The following is a 17,560-nucleotide window of genomic DNA, read 5'->3' as shown; positions in this document are numbered from 1 at the left end:
TGTGCACCAACACAACAAAAGGGCAATTTAATCATGATGCGTGTAACACCTCGGATTAGGCATCAGCAGGAGGCTGGGGCGGCCTCGGGCTCGGGGCAGGTGCAGAGACCTGCCCAGGGTGGGGCAGAGGGGACGGCGCCGCCCAGAAGTGCACTGCTGAATCTTACAGTGGAGGTGGTGGGTCTTATTCTTAAACTAGTTATTGCTAAACTAAGAGGCGGCTTTGTCATCAAAGCTTTCCATCCTGTGTCACGCTCAAAATCGAATTTTAATGGCAATCCCTGCACAGCGGGATAATGCATCACCTCCCGGAACTTGCAGTTCCCGCAGGTGGCAGGGCCCTCCTTCAGTCTTATTCTCACTCTCTCCCTCTGACATAATCACACATCATCTGTCATCTTACATAATCTCTCTAACCATTAAATTCTTTATTTTCTTCAGAAACCGAGTTCCACTGGCACACGCACGAGGAAAACTACTTCACCCTTGGTGTGTGGCCTCCCATTAATGAACAAAGAACTGAAAAGAAAATTAACTTTTTTTAACCAGCTAACAAAATTAGGGGACATATTTTCCCACTCTCACTAATCTTACAAATCAATTAAGTCTTAATTGTCCTTGATCGCCATCCTCACTCAGCCCAATGCGTAAGGACTGTTAAAGTACATATTTAAAAATAAAATCAATCCAGTGAAAACAAGAATAAGAGAAGGGAAAAAAAATCAACCTTAAAAGAATTTTAGGTCAACAAAAACTACCAAGCGTAAGCGAAAAAGAGGTACCCCTCGGTGTCCAACATAAAGATAATTAACATTTGGTAACTGACATACGAAAAGAATAATCAGAGGATAAATTATTTTCACGTAACGAACAAGGCATTACAAGTATCATAAATAGCCTTGTCAATGAATTAAAATATATAGGCACACAAATGTAATACCAGACAGGACAGGGTCCAAAGAGAAAAAAAATCTCTTTCAGATAAATTACTCACTGATTAACCTTGGATACAATTATACAACCTCAATACAACAGGGCAAGAAAGAAAAAGCGGAATATATTAAAATGCCCTCAGGCCTACCACGCCATTTCTTTTAAAGAAGCTAGAAGTTTCCTTGAGTCTCAAGGCTGTCTACTTAGCATGGCAGACCTTAGCCAAAATAATCTCCTCAACCCTGTTAGCTGAGCTGAAGATGTGAATCCCAGCACCGGCAAATGCTCCAGAAAATCACAGCCCCAGGACTCCACACAGCCTCTGCTCAAGATCCATGACCAAATGCCCTTTGTAATGTGACAGGGTTTCCAGTCACCGACCTGAGTCAGAGGAGGGTTTATAATGGCATCTGAGCTGCTCACCTGCAGCGGCCCCAATGAGTAATAGAGAAGTGAGCAAGACGGCCTGCATCATTTCAAGCGGTGCTTTTTTATGCATTTCTATTAAACTCCATTTATCCCACTTGAATCTACCGTCTCTGTGTTTCCACTTAGTCTGAAGGGACACTGTTCACCGCCTCTGGGAGGTGGTGATACGTCACACGTCTCAGGGGCTGTTCCAAAAATTTCCACTGAGTCTTCCATTTTCTAGGAGAAGAAAGTCAATCCTTTCTTTTCAGAGATGATGTCAAGCAGGAGCTGGAATTTTACCCTTTCTTCCAGTAACTACTTCTAAGATGAATAAATAGCTCACATATGTCTCAGCTGAGGGAGTACAGCTCATGATTACCTAAGGTCCCGTGATTATTTTGGCAACAACAGCAGGGCAGGAGGGAGTCTCTAGATCGATCCCTCAGGCCTTCAGAGGAGTCAGAAACAAAGGCCCCTTTGGTGTCAGGAGGGCAGCTGGGGGTCTCACCCAGGCCTGACCCACAAGTCCTGGCTGGTGGGCGGGATCGCACTCGGGAGCTGCCCACCTGTGCTCCTGCCTACCTGGATACCAAGAAAACGAGGCCAAGCACGGAGGGAGCACAAATATTTACTGTAGGTGAAGGTGTGCCAAGTGACCCTCGGTGGAATTCAGAGGCACTGAGAACACAGTTGGGACAGATTCTGAGAACACACGACAACACGTGCTTCGGCCATCGCCCTGAAGGTGAATGACCTCAGAAGCCTGTGGGATCTAAGGCGAGAGACCAGCAGGCTCGCCACAAGCCTGCCCATTCTCTTCATCGCTGGCATCTTAAGTCATCGTTAACTCAAAATGCACAAGGAAGGAAATCACAAGGAGGGACAGACTTCCGCCAAAGTGAACAAAATGATAGGTAAATGAGCCCACCTTGAAAACTGATTTGGAAAAGCCCGAAGTACAGACTGATGGAACATTGCCAGGAATGAAATACAAAAAATCAAAACAACCCTCCCCCGCAACACAACCCTCACAATCACAAAAGCCTCTGTTTTATCAACTACCTCTAAGATGTTGTCAGTAAGTATACACACTCTCCAGCGTCTACACACCCACCAAACTAACCACTTGAGGAGAACATTTTTATACTCAAGTGGCGAATTCCTGTCATTCCGTTCCTGCCTTCATTTTATATCTTTTCGTTATATTCCATAATGACAAGAGAATGTTTTAAATCAACATTTAGTTGCAATACAAGACTCCAAAAAAACCACTTTTTAATTTAAAAAACCCCATAACATCGGTGAGAATCGCTCCCATTTCTTTTCTCCTAATTAAATAGAAAATATTTCTTCTTCCTCTTTTCTTGATTTCACCATCATCTTACTCAAATTCCCATCAGAATGAAAGTTCACCTTGTCCTTCTCACAGATGTTAGGGGGAAAAAAATGCAATACCCCATAAGTTCTTTGAATTCCTTCTTCTCTTATAGTTTAGTTGCTTGTTTTCTTCGACTGGCACAAGGTAACTCAAACACAAGTAAACAACATACTTCTCAATGTGAAATAAAGTCCTTTATTAAAAAATAACTCAGATTTCACTACAGGCTTCGCCATTTCACATTGCCGTTACATTTTTATTGTCTTAGAATTCCATCGATCTTAAGCAACATTTAACATTAGGAAAACTTTTTTGCAAGTAACCTAGCACATTCATATAAAGGTGTGGCCTGCACCCAAACTTATTTTAGCAAGATACAGACATACACTAACTAGTCAACTAACAGTTTATGAATCAACATCAAATGACACAGTCAAGAAACAAAAATCACGTGTTAATCATAATGTATATTCATACGTATGAGTAGTAAGGGTGGGAAAATAACAACAAAACCTCAAGGAAAAATTCAGTTGAGTACGTTCTGGACTTTAATTTCTGTTCTCTCAAAGCAATAGTAGTAATAAGAAGAAGAAATGCACATAGAATAAGTCATGCAAGCCAAATACTAAGGGGAAGAAAAATTTTCTCACTACCAACCAACAATTCAGATATAAACCATAAATCATTCTCCAAGCAAACCATTTCATGACCCAAGATGTTATTTCATTTGAAGCCTGGTACAGCTGTTGTCTCTCTCTTCTCCAGGGAGGTTTCTAAGTCAAATACTCAGCGAAAAGAGAGACCCAAAACAGAGCAGGAAGAAAAACACAATTGTTTCCTCCTGAACCAGCAATTTCTAAATCAGAGAACAAGATTCATAAACTTAAGCGGTCTACATTTTCCATTATTTTCAAAGAGAAAACAAAAGTATCCATTGTGCTTTCATTTTTGGAATAGAAAGCGTACATTTTCTCAAATAGTCCAGACAGAGATAAGAAAGCAAGAGTAGAGAATGACAATTCAGATCACACTTCTTTTCAAGTTTCATGCTTTGCCTCCCATCCCGTCTATAATACGTAAGGAGAGCGAAACTGATCAACTACAACTAACCATGAACACCAAAAAGAAGTAATTTATAATGGAAAATTTTGGTCTGTGCTAGAATGCTGCTGCTAATATAAAAACAGTACTGCACCAAAATCAAACTCCGTGCCAACGTTTTGCATTCATATAATAAATATACAGTGGCGTCTTTGTTCTTACCTATAATTGTCCTCAAGGCTCACGATAAACAAGCCACCTCTCCTGCCGGAAGCGTCTGCTTGGGCTGGCGTTGCACTAACACAGCTGGCAATCTACCTCCAGGACCCCTGGGCTCCTGGCCTCGCCTTCTTTTTCCCCTGTGGTGAAGTGCTGCCCGCACACACCTCTGCTAACACGGAGGGACCACCAGCAAGTTTAACACAAATGAGGAGGAATGCACCGAGCTCACTACTTATACCGATGATTCACTTCAATGACAGGAGAAAGAAATGCTTGTTGGTGGAAAAGGAGTTGAGTCAAGCCCCACCCCTACCGTAAGGATTAAGTAACTCCACCCAGCTCAGCCATTAGCTTAAATAGCCACCCCGTGCCATCACACTAAGTTAGTTACCTGTAGCACTGCTTCTCCAAATGACACTTCTCAACGGGTAGAAAGATGAACCGAAGGCTTACCAAACAGGATGGGCAGTAACCGGCACGCACATGGTTTTGTGAATAACTGTAACGGGGGCTGGGCTATTTGCTTATTTAAAGCTGTATCCGAGTTTTCTGGGCAGACAGGCAGAAGAGGTCTGTCCTTCAGCCTTCACAAGGAACTCAGCTTCTCTCTCTGGTTCCTGCCTGCGAGATGGAGGACACAACCTGCTGGCCCCTCAAAGAGCTTGAAGTCTCAAAGGGGAAACAAGGCCAGAACAAAGATAACTATGATACAAACGACAACAGGAAACAGAAGCAACAGAGAGGACTCGGTGCCACATGAGAGACAGCACCACCACTCTGTAACTGCACCATCCCCATCCCTGCTGGGCAAGCCCATTTTCAGGTGATCCCGCTGGGTACCCTCGGGTACAGATCCAGGGCACTGAGGCAGAGGCTGTCTTGGTACCCTTTAGCACTGTGTCCTGGCTGAGGGTACAGTTCACCAATCCGACCACCCTTTACTGACCTCCCGAGGCCGAGGCAAACGTGTGCTCCTTCTCTGGCTTGTGACTGGCACTAAGCTATGCCTCTCTGCTCTTATTTGAAGCAGGTCAAACCCCACTCTGCAACCCCAGCAGGTGTGGCTGAAACAGGAAGTATCCCACTTACAGCACAAGTCTAACTTTCTGCATTAACTCAAATTTGGTGCTGTGTTCACCGGGAAGGGCTCCTGGCACGTCAGCTGAAAAACTCTAACTAGAGTTTCAAGTTCCCACGGGTGCTCAAAGGCTGGGATTCCCAGAGGTACTGGGACGACAAAACAGGTCCCCAGCGGCGCCAGCGACCTCTGCTGGCCGGAGGATCACTGACGGCTTGGTGGGGAAAGTCGACTCTAGGTCACTACTGGAAATCCCGTCCCCAAAGACACCCTCACAGACAGACAGGCTGAGAGTGCCAAGCATTTTCAGTAGAATTCTCGAACTAACAAGAGAAACACCTCAAGGCTTTAGTATCAAGCAGGTGAGGATAGATAAGTGGTAAACAGGCTAAATTCAGGAGCAGGAACTCCATCTTCTTTGACTATGTCTAAAATTATAAAATTAAACTGTTTCACATTTACACACTGTCTGGAGGGTTAAAGAAATAAAAACCACAATATAGTCTAAGAAAATATACCTAGGGGCCGGGCTGGTGGCACAGTGGTTAGGTGTGCACGTTCCACTTCTCAGTGGCCCAGGGTTCACCGGTTCAGATCCCAGGTGCGGACATGGCTCCGCTTGGCAAAAGCCATGCTGTGGTAGGTGTCCCATATATAAAGTAGAGGAAGATGGGCATGGATGTTAGCTCAGGGCCAGTCTTCCTCAGCAAAAAGAGAAGGACTGGCAGCAGTTAGCTCAGGGCTAATCTTCCTCAAAAAAAAAAAAAACAGAATATATATATATATATATATATATATATATATACACACACACATACATATATACACCTAAACAAGCTCAATATGTTATTTAACAATTTGCTGGTTCCCTTTAAGATAAAATGTACCTATACTTCTCAACAAATATTACCCAACTATTATGGACTAAATTGTGTCCCCCAAAATTCTTAGGTTGAAGTCCTAACACCCAGTACCCTCAGAATGTGACTGTTTTAGGGGACAGGGCCTTTAAAGAGGCAACTAAGCCAAAACGAGGTCATCAGGGTGGGCCCTAAGCCAATATGACTGGTGTCTTTATAAGAGAAAATTAGGCCACAGACAGGTACAGCCGGAAGACAATGTGAAGACACAGGGAAAAGATGGCCATCTGCAAAGCAAGGAGAGAGACCTCAGAAGAAACCAACCCTGCTGACACCTTGTTCTCAGACTTTCAGTCTCCAGAACCATGAGGAAATAACCTTCTGTTGCTTAAGCCCCGCAGTCTGAGGTGCTTTGTTATGGCAGCCCCAGCAAATTAATACGTTAACGGTCATTTCATTCCAAGTATCAATATAAAAACTGAAGGCAGAATTCAGATTTCTGATTAATCACCATTCTTCCACAGCCAAACACTTCATTTCAGGATGTTTTACTCCCTCCCTGTCTACTGAGGCTCTGCCTTGAAAAATGCCTAGAAAAACCTTATTCTGGCAGAAAGAAAAAAAAAATCCTACAAATGACCTTTCAAACTCGTTCCACTACCTCCATTTACAATAAACTTACTGACCAAGTAGTCTACATCCACATCTTTCTCCCCAGCCCGTGGAACTCAGCTTCTGCCCAACCTCCACTAAAACGCAACCAAACCTAGTCAACAACAACCTTAGCACTGAATTAATAAATGTTAACAACGGAGGAAACATAAGAAGTCTTGGTTCAAGCCCCTCCATCTAGAGGAGGAAATTAGGACCCAACCAGAGCAGCACCACAATCTGGGAATAAAGGCTAAAGTAGATTGAACCCAAACATTTAGTCCTAACCCAGTGTTACTATCCCTGCTCCCCCCATATTGGTAACTGAGGATAGCCCGAAATGATCAATTCCCCAATATCCCGAAAGGAAAACCCACTGTTCCACAGAGCAGCTGTAGTGAACAGAGGCAAGGATGCAGACACACTGGATAACCAGAGCAGAATGGTCAAGGTCTGAGAGTAAGTCTAAAACAGGCTTTCTAAACCTGGGATCTACTGACATTTGAAGCCAGGTAATTCTACACTGGGGGGAGGGGGGGTGTTTCAGTGCATTGTAGGATGTTTAGCAGTATCCCGTCCCCACCCACTTGGTAGGAGCTCTCCCCAGGTGTGACAACCAAAAATATCTCCAGACAGTGATAAGTGGCCCCTGGGAGGTAAAGTGGCCCCCAGTTGAGACCAGTGGCTTAAAAGAACAGGACTTTGTGCAGAGGAAAAGAGTCAGTGGCCTTGGAGAAGGGGTGTGGGGGTGGGGCTTCGGAGGTGATATAGAAGAAGAAAGAACAAGTGCCGTTGTGGACAAACAAGCAACAAGGTAGAGCGAAGGGCAGTTCAGAGTATTTCCCCATCTGAGGGTTGATTTTTGTGTTTCCGGGTTTTATTTTTTACAAAGCAGTAGAAGACTAGGTTATAGGCTGAGAGTGAGGAGATTAGAGATTGAGTCAAGAATATCAAAGTCTGGAACAACCAGAGGGCAAAAAGGAGCAGAGCTGGGCTGAGTCAAGGATGTCACGAAGCCCTACAGACTGATGGAAGACAGTACCACCAAGTTAGAGTGGCCCCTTCACGCACAAAACTGCAGGTTCCCCCCCCACAAAGTTGGAGGACCCAGGAAGAAGGTATGGAGGCTGGTTGGATCGCTGTAATTGGAATTCCTAAGGGAGTATGGACACAGGGGTGCCACAAACATGCTGTAGTTTCCAGGGTCATTGTGGTTAGCAGCGGTGCAGGGCAACCTAGAGTTAACTGAGCCTGAAAACAAGGAAACCTGCTAGGAAATCTGTTGCCATAGAATAAACGAAGATGAAGAAGCCTAAAGAAGAGGTACCACTGAGAAGGAAATGAAGAGCCTTTAGACAATCTAGAGGGCTAAAGACACTCAGCCCCTTTGACTTAATAATTCCAATCCAAGGAATCTTTCCTAAGGAAATAATCAGGGACACAGTTGAGCGATACAGACCAACTTCACCACAAAAACGAAACTAAAAAAAACCCTGAAGCAACCTTGATGACCAACCCCAGAGAAAATAAATTACAGATATCTGTATGTTTGTGTCCTCAAGAAATAGTTTAAAACATGGGAAAACATTCACTCTATAATGTTAAGAAATGTAAGCTATGAAATTATATATAACATAGCCCAATTCTGAAGTTTTACATATTTACATGTATACATTTTTATAGCTTCTAAGTCTTACTCTCCATTGACACAACAGCAGATACTATGAGATTTCCATGGTTAAAAAAACAAAACATAGGGAAATGGGATTAGAGTCTTGGAGAAGAAGGCACCACAGAAGGAGTGATCAGAGAGGAAAGGAGGAGAGGCAGGCGCCAAGAGTCAAAGGTCAAGGGATACACAAAGGTTGGAGTATGCTGAGCAAATACAGGCCTCTGGATTTGATGAACGGGAAGTTGACGGTATCTTCAGACGGACACCTCAGCTTCACAATGTGGGCAGAATGCAGTTAGCAAAGCAAGAGGAGGGGATAGCCTTCCTTGGAATTCCCCACGGTCCTTCCTGACAAGGAAAGGCCACAGAAGGCACAACTGTGAATGACCAGGGGCGGGTGGACCAGAAGTCTGGTAATAGGAAAAGTTGCTTCTCTTCTCATTTACATTACTTGGGGATTTTTTTCCTAAATTTTATTTTCAAAGTAATGTTAAAAATTCGTGATGACTCTTTAATTCTATATTACTTACAGCTAAATGTACATCTTTTTATGGCTCCTGGCACTTCTGACATATTACCAAAAAAATAGGACTGTAGCACAAAAATTCTAAGTGTAGTACTGTTTACTATACATAGAAGATGGTGATAGTTTGTACAGTGAGATTTTATGAAATACCACCAAGGGTCACACTGCATCAGTATGTTCCAATGGAAAGCAGAGGAAGTGTACAAAAGGTCATTAAAATTTGTTAACACAACCAAAAGGAATAAGAAAAGTATGAAAGCTGACTTCATTCAAAGCAAGATCTTATTAAGAACACAAAATTTGAACTTCATAGTAGTATTCCAAAGACTTTTCAGTGTTTGTATTTTGTCTGCTTTTGTTTTTAATCTTAGAAGGATTTGTAAATTACTGAGATCATCTTGAGATTTTCTTCCTTAAAATCCATCGTGAACTTACCCATACTCTGCAGCCTTCAAAAATCATGTTTCTAAAAATAACATTACAAATTATTACAAAATGTTCAGTTCACCATAAAATACTGTTTAAAAAGCATTATTCTAAATATTATAGCATTATTCCAAATACATAAACTATTTCCATATACATATAGTATAAACATAGGCAAAGGACTAGAAGAAAATAAAACCAAATGGTAACCAATGATCTCTCTCTGGCTGTTTGGATTACAGGTGCATCACCGCTTTATGTTTTATCTTTCCTATGTCTAATTATTTTATAATCAGAAAAAATTAATTAAAAATTGCTAAGAATGTATTATCACGTACTTATTTATTTATTTACTTTTAGAAAGATTAACCCTGAGCTAAGATGTGCTGCCAATCCTCCTCTTTTTGCTGAGGAAGGCTGGCCCTGCTAACGTCCGTGCCCATCTTCCTCTACTTTCTATGTGGGACGCCTACCACAGCATGGCTTTTGCCAAGCGGTGCCATGTCCACACCCGGGATCCGAACCGGCAAACCCTGGGCCATCAAGAAGGGGAACTTGTGCACTTAACCACTGCGCCACCAGGCCGGCCCCATTACCACTTATTTAAAAAGAATGAGTAACCAAATGAAGAATCCAAATGCTGAAGGGGAAAAAAAACCAAATTTCTCTGTTTTGTTCAAAACCAGCTACAGCAGAAGAGAAACTAGGGCACTTGGAGGGGGAGGAATAAATTGAACAAAACAAGGATGACATGACACAGGCAAAAATCTTTACATAACACAGGCAAGGTTTAGTGATTATAACACAAAGTCTTGAATTTCCTCACAAGGTCTTAAATCAAATCCTCCTAACTCGGATTGGCCTTTTCTTCCAACGCCCTTACAAAAAAGGACAATGTGTGGTTTACATGCTTCACAGGTTAATACAACCAAGTCACTAGTGACTTTATCAAAACATCTAAAAGAAGAAAACTGTCTCATCAAGAAGGGGGAAAGGTCTCTTGAATGTTTAAACATCAGTCAGTAACATAACGTTGTGTGCCTGCTCTGCTCAAGGCACTGGCCAAGACCCAATGATTTGTATCCTCAAGCATTTATAAGCTGACAGCTTACAGACAGTTCCCTGACTTATGAAATGTTCATTATTTATCTCCTTCACATCTCCACTTGGAGCTCTAAGAGACCTAACGTGAACTGATTCTGCCTCTACACCAGTTCCCCAGCTAACCTTTGCATCTCGGTGGCCATCAGCCAGCCAGCTGTTCAAGCCGAAATTTCCTCGATTCTGTTCTTCTCTTTATCCCTCACACATCCAGTCCATCAGTAGGCCCTAAGACCTCCATTGCCAAAATAAATTCCCAGTCATCCCCTTCTCTTCATTCTGGATGTTACCACACAGGTGTTCAAACCATCCTCTCTCACCCAGGCTATGGCGAGAGCCTCTTATCTGGCCTCCGGGCCACTCTTTGCTGCAACAAGAGTCATACCAAGCCACTCTCCTGTCTGGCAACTCTCTCTGCTGGTTCCCACAACCATAAGCATAAAATGCAAATTCCATGGTAGCCCTCACAGCCCTCATGAGCCATGGCTTCGGGCCTGGTCCTTTCCCTTCACCCCCACCACTCGCCCCTTCACTTCCTCTCCCCCAGGATTTGTCTTCTTGCTCTTCCTCAAACCTCTGAAAGGCACTTCCACGTGAGAGCCTTGCATCGTACTGGCTGTGCCTCTTTCAGAAGCTCGTTCCCCCAGTTCTTCCCGCTGGCTCTCATCTTCTCATGAACCTGCAGTAAGAGTCTTTATGCAGATGGAAGTATCAACTGGTACCACACTTTAGGAAAGCAAATGGGTAATATATCACAAAAGTATTTAAGTCCTAATATTCCTTGACTTTGTAATCCCATTTCCAGGGAGGTATCATAAGAACATAATCTAATTAAAACTAAATTTTTTGCACAGATATTCACCGAACCTTTCCTCTCTTATACGAAACATTGGAAATTTAAACAGAACAGAAATGATTAAATAAGGTTGTATATATTAAGAAAATGAAATGTTGAATATCACATATTGGAACGTTAAGTGACAAAAAAAGTAGGCTAGGAAAATTTCCTTATATTATGATGCTAATTATGTAAAAACAAACATTCCCCACCAAAAAACAACTGAAAGGAAAATGCCAAAATATTGATGTTCTTTCTGTTGTTGGTAGTTTTTTCTTCTAATTTTTCCTAATTTTTTTCCAGATTTAGAAAAATGTGTATGTTTAACTTTCACAATTGGTGAAGGAAAACCCCTTATTTTAAATAAAAGATATAATGCTATAAATAGTTGTTAGCTTTCTAACACACCACTGAAAAGGCGTATTTTAAAGCACAGTGTTAAAGTTAAAAAGCTCCCATACAAGATACATAATAAATCACGTGAGAAAAATATTTGTAATATGTTGCAGGTGGGGAGTTAAATCCCCTATTCCACAAAGAACTCTTACAAATCAATGAAAAACTAACCACCTAAACGAAAAACGGACAAAGGATGCAAAATTAGCACGTCTTTTATAAAAGAGGGAAGAGGAAATACAAATGTATGAAGAGATACTCAACCTGACTGATTGAAGACACAAAATGAGATATTTTTACCTTCCATAATGGCAAAGACTAAAAGATTGATAAAATGAAGTAATGTTGAGCACAGGAAAAACTGGTACTCTCAACTATTAGAGGCAGCAGAAACTAGAGGAATACTGGGAAGGCAAGTCCCCAATATCCATGAACATCGTATACGTTCATGTCCTTTCATCCAGGAATTCAACTGTAGGAATTTATCTACAAAAACACCCACACACAGATACATCAATAAACACCACAGAGCTCTTGAAAGACATCCTATATATATTTACTGGGAGGACAAAACCACGTTGCAGTTGAGCATCCCTACCATGACCCTGGTTTTTTGAGAACAGCAGCACTTACCTTTAATGGAATTCTTACTACACGACAGGCACTGTGCTAAGCCCTGTAAGATTATCACTGACCCTCTGAGATAGGTACTGGTATTATCCCCATTCTACAGATGAGAAAACTAAGGCTTAGAGAGAGAAATAGAAGTTTGTTTCTGGATGGCCCTCTGAGTGCACATCTCTACCTCCCTGTCTTCCACACAGACTACATATCACATCCATGAAAGTCCTAGGGAAGTGGCAAGACTACCCTCAGTTGACCAGAAATAGAATGGGTCAGATGGACAGAAAAAGAAAACCAGAGCCGCCGCGTGTGCAGGGTGAGCTGCCGTGTAAGTGGAAGCATTCTCTAGGTGCCAGAAATTCAGCAGTCTAGCGCTACAAGGGGCTGGAGAGACTCGGGGGCAACAGTCAGGAGGATTAATCAAGAAACTTCACTTCCTCTAGCTTTTCCCACTGCTACCTTCTTCATGCAGGTGAAAGCAGGAGTGCAGTCCTAAGACTGGAAGTGCAGGCAGCTAGCGATGGCCAAGAGGACGTGCAGTAGCCACACCTAAAAGGCCACCTGCTGGCCCATTCCACCAAGCCCTACACACGGCCTCCACCCGACAAACACCAGTCACAGGCTCCTCTGATGAGAAAGAGGCAAATAGGAGTCACAAATATAAAAGCCAGCAGACAATCAAGAATCCCCAAACATGAAAATCCCAGTGCTGTGAATGAGGGGCACAAGCTTGCCGAGTCTGAAACAGAAGAACTTTAAATACGCCTAATTAATATCCTCATAAAGTCTGAGAGGGTATCAGGGCATCAAAACAAGCACAGCCTGGTATGAGAAAGGAAAGAAGAAAGAGAGATCTAAGAGAAGGAACCAGGATTTTTAAACTTCAAAACACAGCGCTGTGCAGCTTCCAACACAGAAAAAAGATGGAACGTAGTTAACACCATGGGTAGGTTTTCACATTTGAGGGGGAGCGAGAGGAGGCGGCTTAGAAATCCCTTCTCTCCCCGCCCCTCCCACCACCCACATCAACCTCCAGGCCACTCCCCCTAACTTGGAGAAGGGCTGCTGTCATCTTGTTCTCCGCGCTCACACGTCTACACACATGGGCAAATATATATAGGGAGATTGTCTTTGCTTCACAACTTGGTATGATATACCTTTCTGCACCCTGCTTCTAATGCATCAACTTCTCACAGAAACCCCTCTAAAGCCAACTCTAAAACAGCTCTAATTCTCTCTGTTCAATAGCTGCATAATAGGACATGTAACAAATATTCCATAAGTCAGCCATCTGTCAACTGATGGCTTGGTATTTCCAGTATTTTGCCACCATAATGGTATAATAAACCTTCTTATACATATGACTTTGTGTACAGACACTTTTATTTCTAGAAGACAGATGCCCAAGAGAAAGGCTGTTTAACAGAAAAGTATATTAGTTTTTAATCTTAATATGCACTGCCAGTCAGCTTCCCAAATAAAGCATGGTAAAGCACATTTCCATCAGTATTATGAGAACAGCACTTCTGCTACATCCTACTCTTCTCTATTTTCACCAGTCTGATGGGTTTAAAGTAACGTTTCATTGTTGTTTTACTCTGCATTTCCCTAACAAATGTGAATTATTTTTCACAGGTTTGCCGGCTGTCTGAATTTACTTCTTGTGAGTTGTATATTTATATTCTTTGTGCTTTGTTCCGAGTCGTGTTTCTCTTGCCAATTCAGAAGAGTTACTAATATTGTAGACAGTAACCCCTTGTCTGTCATACATGTTATAAGTACCCATCCCCAACGTGATAGCTTGCAGGTAGAGAATCTTGCTTGAGAAGTTCTTACAAGTAGTTTCCTCTATTTTCTGGTAAATTGGAATTGCTTGTTTACATTTAAGTTTTTGAAGATTCTGGGATTTATTTCTGATTATAAAGTAAGAGAGAGGTCCATCTCCCCTCCTCCTACCTTAAAGAGATTGTTATACCAGCACTATCCAATAAATAATGTATTTTCTCAACGGTATTGAACTCTTCATCTTTATTTAAGGAGACACAGTGCTGGATTCTCTATCCAGTTCCATTGAACTATTTATGTAATCCTGTATCAATGCCACACTGATCTGATCACAAAGCCTTTCTTAGCATACTGTGATCACTTGTAAGCCAACTTTGCTCTCACTGGTTTTTCTTTCCACATTTGTCTGGGCTCTTCTCAGGTAAAAAGCAAAACAGGAATAAAAATCAGTTACTTACACATAAAAAAGGCTATATACTGAAAAAAAAAGAAAGCCCCAAAACAGATATTTCCCAAAATGCAAAACATGAAAACTATTTCAATTACAATTAGGACTTATAGAAGGATGTCTGCTTTTATGATTACTTAACATTGTCTTAGAGGTTCTACTGGATGTAGTAAGACAATGAAATGTGCACGTCTAGAACATCCAAGAGCCTATAGTAAAAAAAAAAAAAAAAAAAAAATCCTAAAATCAATAGCAAAAATTGTCAAGGTAGCTAGATAAAAAAATAAGTCTCTAAAAATTGTCTTCTCTCTGTTTCGAAAATAAGCACGTGGAAATGCAAGTTAGCATTCCTTTTCTCAATAGCAGCAAATAGCCTGAGAAGAAATTGAACAAGTATAGTACCTGTACCCCTTTTAGTGAATGGTAAGACATAAAAATATATCAGTTATTCCAAAATTAATACATACATCGATTGCAATTCCGTTTAGAATTTCCAAAACAGTGAGGTTTTCTTTTTCTTTTCTTTTTTTTTTTTTTTTTTACTGACAAAGAGCTAACATCTGTTGCCAATCTTCCTCTCTCTTTTTTTTCTCTCCAAAGTCCCAGTACACAGTTGTATATTCTGGTTGTAGGTCCTTCTAGTTCTTCTTTGTGAGGCACTGCCACAGCATGGCTACTGACGGATGAGTGGTGTAGTTTCACGCCCGGGAACTGAACCTGGGTTGCTGAAGCAGAGCACACTGACCACTAGGCCACTAGTGCTGGCTCTTCTCTCTTTTTTTTTTTGAACTGAATAAAATAATCCTGAAGTTTATACAGAAGAATAAATGGGCAATGCCTGAGAAGAGACAAGACAAATATGGAAAGAAAGCCAGTGAGAGCAAAGTTGCCTTACAAGCGATCACAATATGCTTTGTGATCAGATCGGTGTGGCATTGATACAGGATTACATAAATAGTTCAGTGGAACTGGATAGAGAATCCAGGACTGTGTCTCCTTAAGTAAGAGAAGTTAATGTATGAAATTGACGTATATTAGGAATGGCAGCTTAACGTCATCAAATGGCTCTTCAGCCTCTATGGATCCAGTCCTAAGATTTTTCTCCTTTAATATGCTGGGGTACAGTAATGGATAATGGGAATCAAAGTTCCTAATACCTCATCACCCTAGTATTACTGAAATAAACTATTGATTATAGTACATTAACCTTTGATGGACTTAAGAGTCTATTAACAAATTATTTTGATCTGTATTTACTTTCACAAATAATATTGGTCTATACCTTTCTTCTTTAGAATTTATCAGGTATTAAAATTAAAATTATGGTTTTATAAAATGAACTAGGAACCTCGGCACATTTTATCATGTCCTAGAATGGTATAAATAACACTCAAATTTCCTGTTTTTAAAAGATTAGATAAAACTCAGCTGGAAACCCATGGAGTCCTGGTGCCTTTTTCAATGGTAACTGTTAATCACATTTGCTATCTCTTCCAGAATAACTAGGCTTTTCAAGTTTTCCACGCTTCTTGGATCAATTTGGTAATTTGTATTTTATTAAATCATCCTTGTTTTCAAAGGTGTTGCCGTGGGGCTGCATGTAGCATTTTCCTATAAAATCTATTAATCTCTCCTATGTCTTTCTCATTCTGTTGTCTATTTTTGCTCTCCCTTTTCCTCAGTATGATGGGAATTTATTTTATTGGTGCTTTCAAATAACTAGCTACTAGATTTATCCTTTAAATTTTATTTTCACTTTTATTAATTTTAACTTTTATCTTTGTTCTCTCTTGAGTTATCCTTCCTAGCTTTTTAATTTTTTTACTTTTTTTTTTTTTTGAGGAAGATTAGCCCTGAGCTAACATCTGTGCCCATCTTCCTCTACTTTATATGTGGTACACCTGCCACAGCGTGGTTTGACGAGCAGTATGTAGGTCCACTCCCAGCATCCAAATCAGTGAACCCCTGGGCCACCACAGCAGGGTGTGTGAACTCAACCACTATTCCACTGGGCTGGCCCCTAGCTTTTTATTTTTTGTTTATTTACATGTTCTTTTTCTAATTTCTTATTTTGCATACTCAATTCCTTTATTTTTCATCTTCTTTAATAACGAAGGCAGCTTTCCCTTTATAGGTGATATGTTCTACGATACCTAGTATTTTTATAAAGAACACGAAAGAAAAATACCTAAGATGGAAAATTTTAAGAGCCACAATGAAGGCAAGCCATGGAACCCATCCACCAGCTGGCATTCTCAGAGCAGGGGATTAATAAACCAGCAGGAGCAGGGGAAGAATAATCACCATTTCATCAGTACAGGCCAAGTTTAAACAAAATTCTATCATCTCCCTCACTGCCTTGTTAGGCTTTCACCCTGCACTTCACATTTTGGGAAGAGTGATGAGATTCATACATAGATTAAAAAAAAAAAAAATTACCACCAGAATAATTGCTGCAATCAGTATACATTTAGCCTAACAGTAAAACTTCTATCTGTGATCAGAATAGTGTTCCACGTCTAGGCAGCACAGATCCTGAATCAACAAAGACTCACTCTTATGTCAGGACAGTGAACTTACTAACGCCAAGAACATGGCCTGATACGTTTGAGATGCATCTTCAGGACAGGCTGATGTATAAATCTCAGGTCACTGGAATAATTAACCACTCAGAGCCTGCTCGGTTTCCAGGTTCAGCAACGCACCACTGAGGAAGTGACCTTTCCTATGTGAGAGCCGCAAATGGCAATTCCTAAAAATTGTAGCCCAAGGGACAGAAAGAGGGTCTTCTTAACCAAGGGGGAGGAGCTCTGATTTCATTAGGAAAGTGGCCAAGGCCAGAAGCAAAACTGCTCCTATTTCCTTAATCCTCACTACAGGGAACTTTAGAACACTTAAAAGGTCCCAACCTGGCCTGGGAACTTGAAGATGACACTCGAAATCACATTCATTCATGCTCTACTAATTCAGAAGTATTTTTATGATCTGGAAAGAGTTTGGACTCACATTTCCATTTTTAGACCCTACAGGCGGAGAAGGAGGCTCAACCTACTTATGGGAACAAATTTTAGAAGCTCTGACTCATGTGTAAACAACCAACGTGCTAATAATTTATCTGCTGGTTAAAGCAAATACTTCTATTTGAGTTCCTACCCTAAGTCCTTGTAAGA

The 17,560-nt window shown here is 41.3% G+C and overlaps 1 protein-coding gene across 32 annotated transcripts in view; it reads right to left on the bottom strand.

Moving 5' to 3' along the window:
* Positions 1-17,560, bottom strand: part of NEDD4L (NEDD4 like E3 ubiquitin protein ligase) — a 342,466-nt gene that overhangs the window by 175,097 nt on the left and 149,809 nt on the right. For 4 of the 32 annotated variants that reach the window (XM_070275757.1, XM_070275760.1, XM_070275770.1 and 1 more), the window contains exon 1: positions 3,986-4,308. The exons of 19 other annotated variants lie outside the window; for them this stretch is intronic. Coding sequence is in view for 1 of the 13 variants with exons in the window: in XM_070275755.1 (XP_070131856.1) it covers positions 5,075-5,097 (23 nt within the window). In the remaining 12 variants the exon portion in view is untranslated. Of the gene's footprint in view, positions 1-3,985; positions 4,309-4,376; positions 5,215-17,560 lie in introns of those variants that run through there. 9 more of the 32 variants (XM_023647879.2, XM_070275771.1, XM_070275762.1 and 6 more) reach the window with 8 other exon arrangements.

The sequence above is a fragment of the Equus caballus genome, chromosome 8 (genome assembly GCF_041296265.1).
Source record: "Equus caballus isolate H_3958 breed thoroughbred chromosome 8, TB-T2T, whole genome shotgun sequence".
Classification (NCBI taxonomy): domain Eukaryota; kingdom Metazoa; phylum Chordata; class Mammalia; order Perissodactyla; family Equidae; genus Equus; species Equus caballus.
Note: the sequence above shows the minus strand (reverse complement) of the source record. Positions and strands in the feature narration are given on the sequence as shown.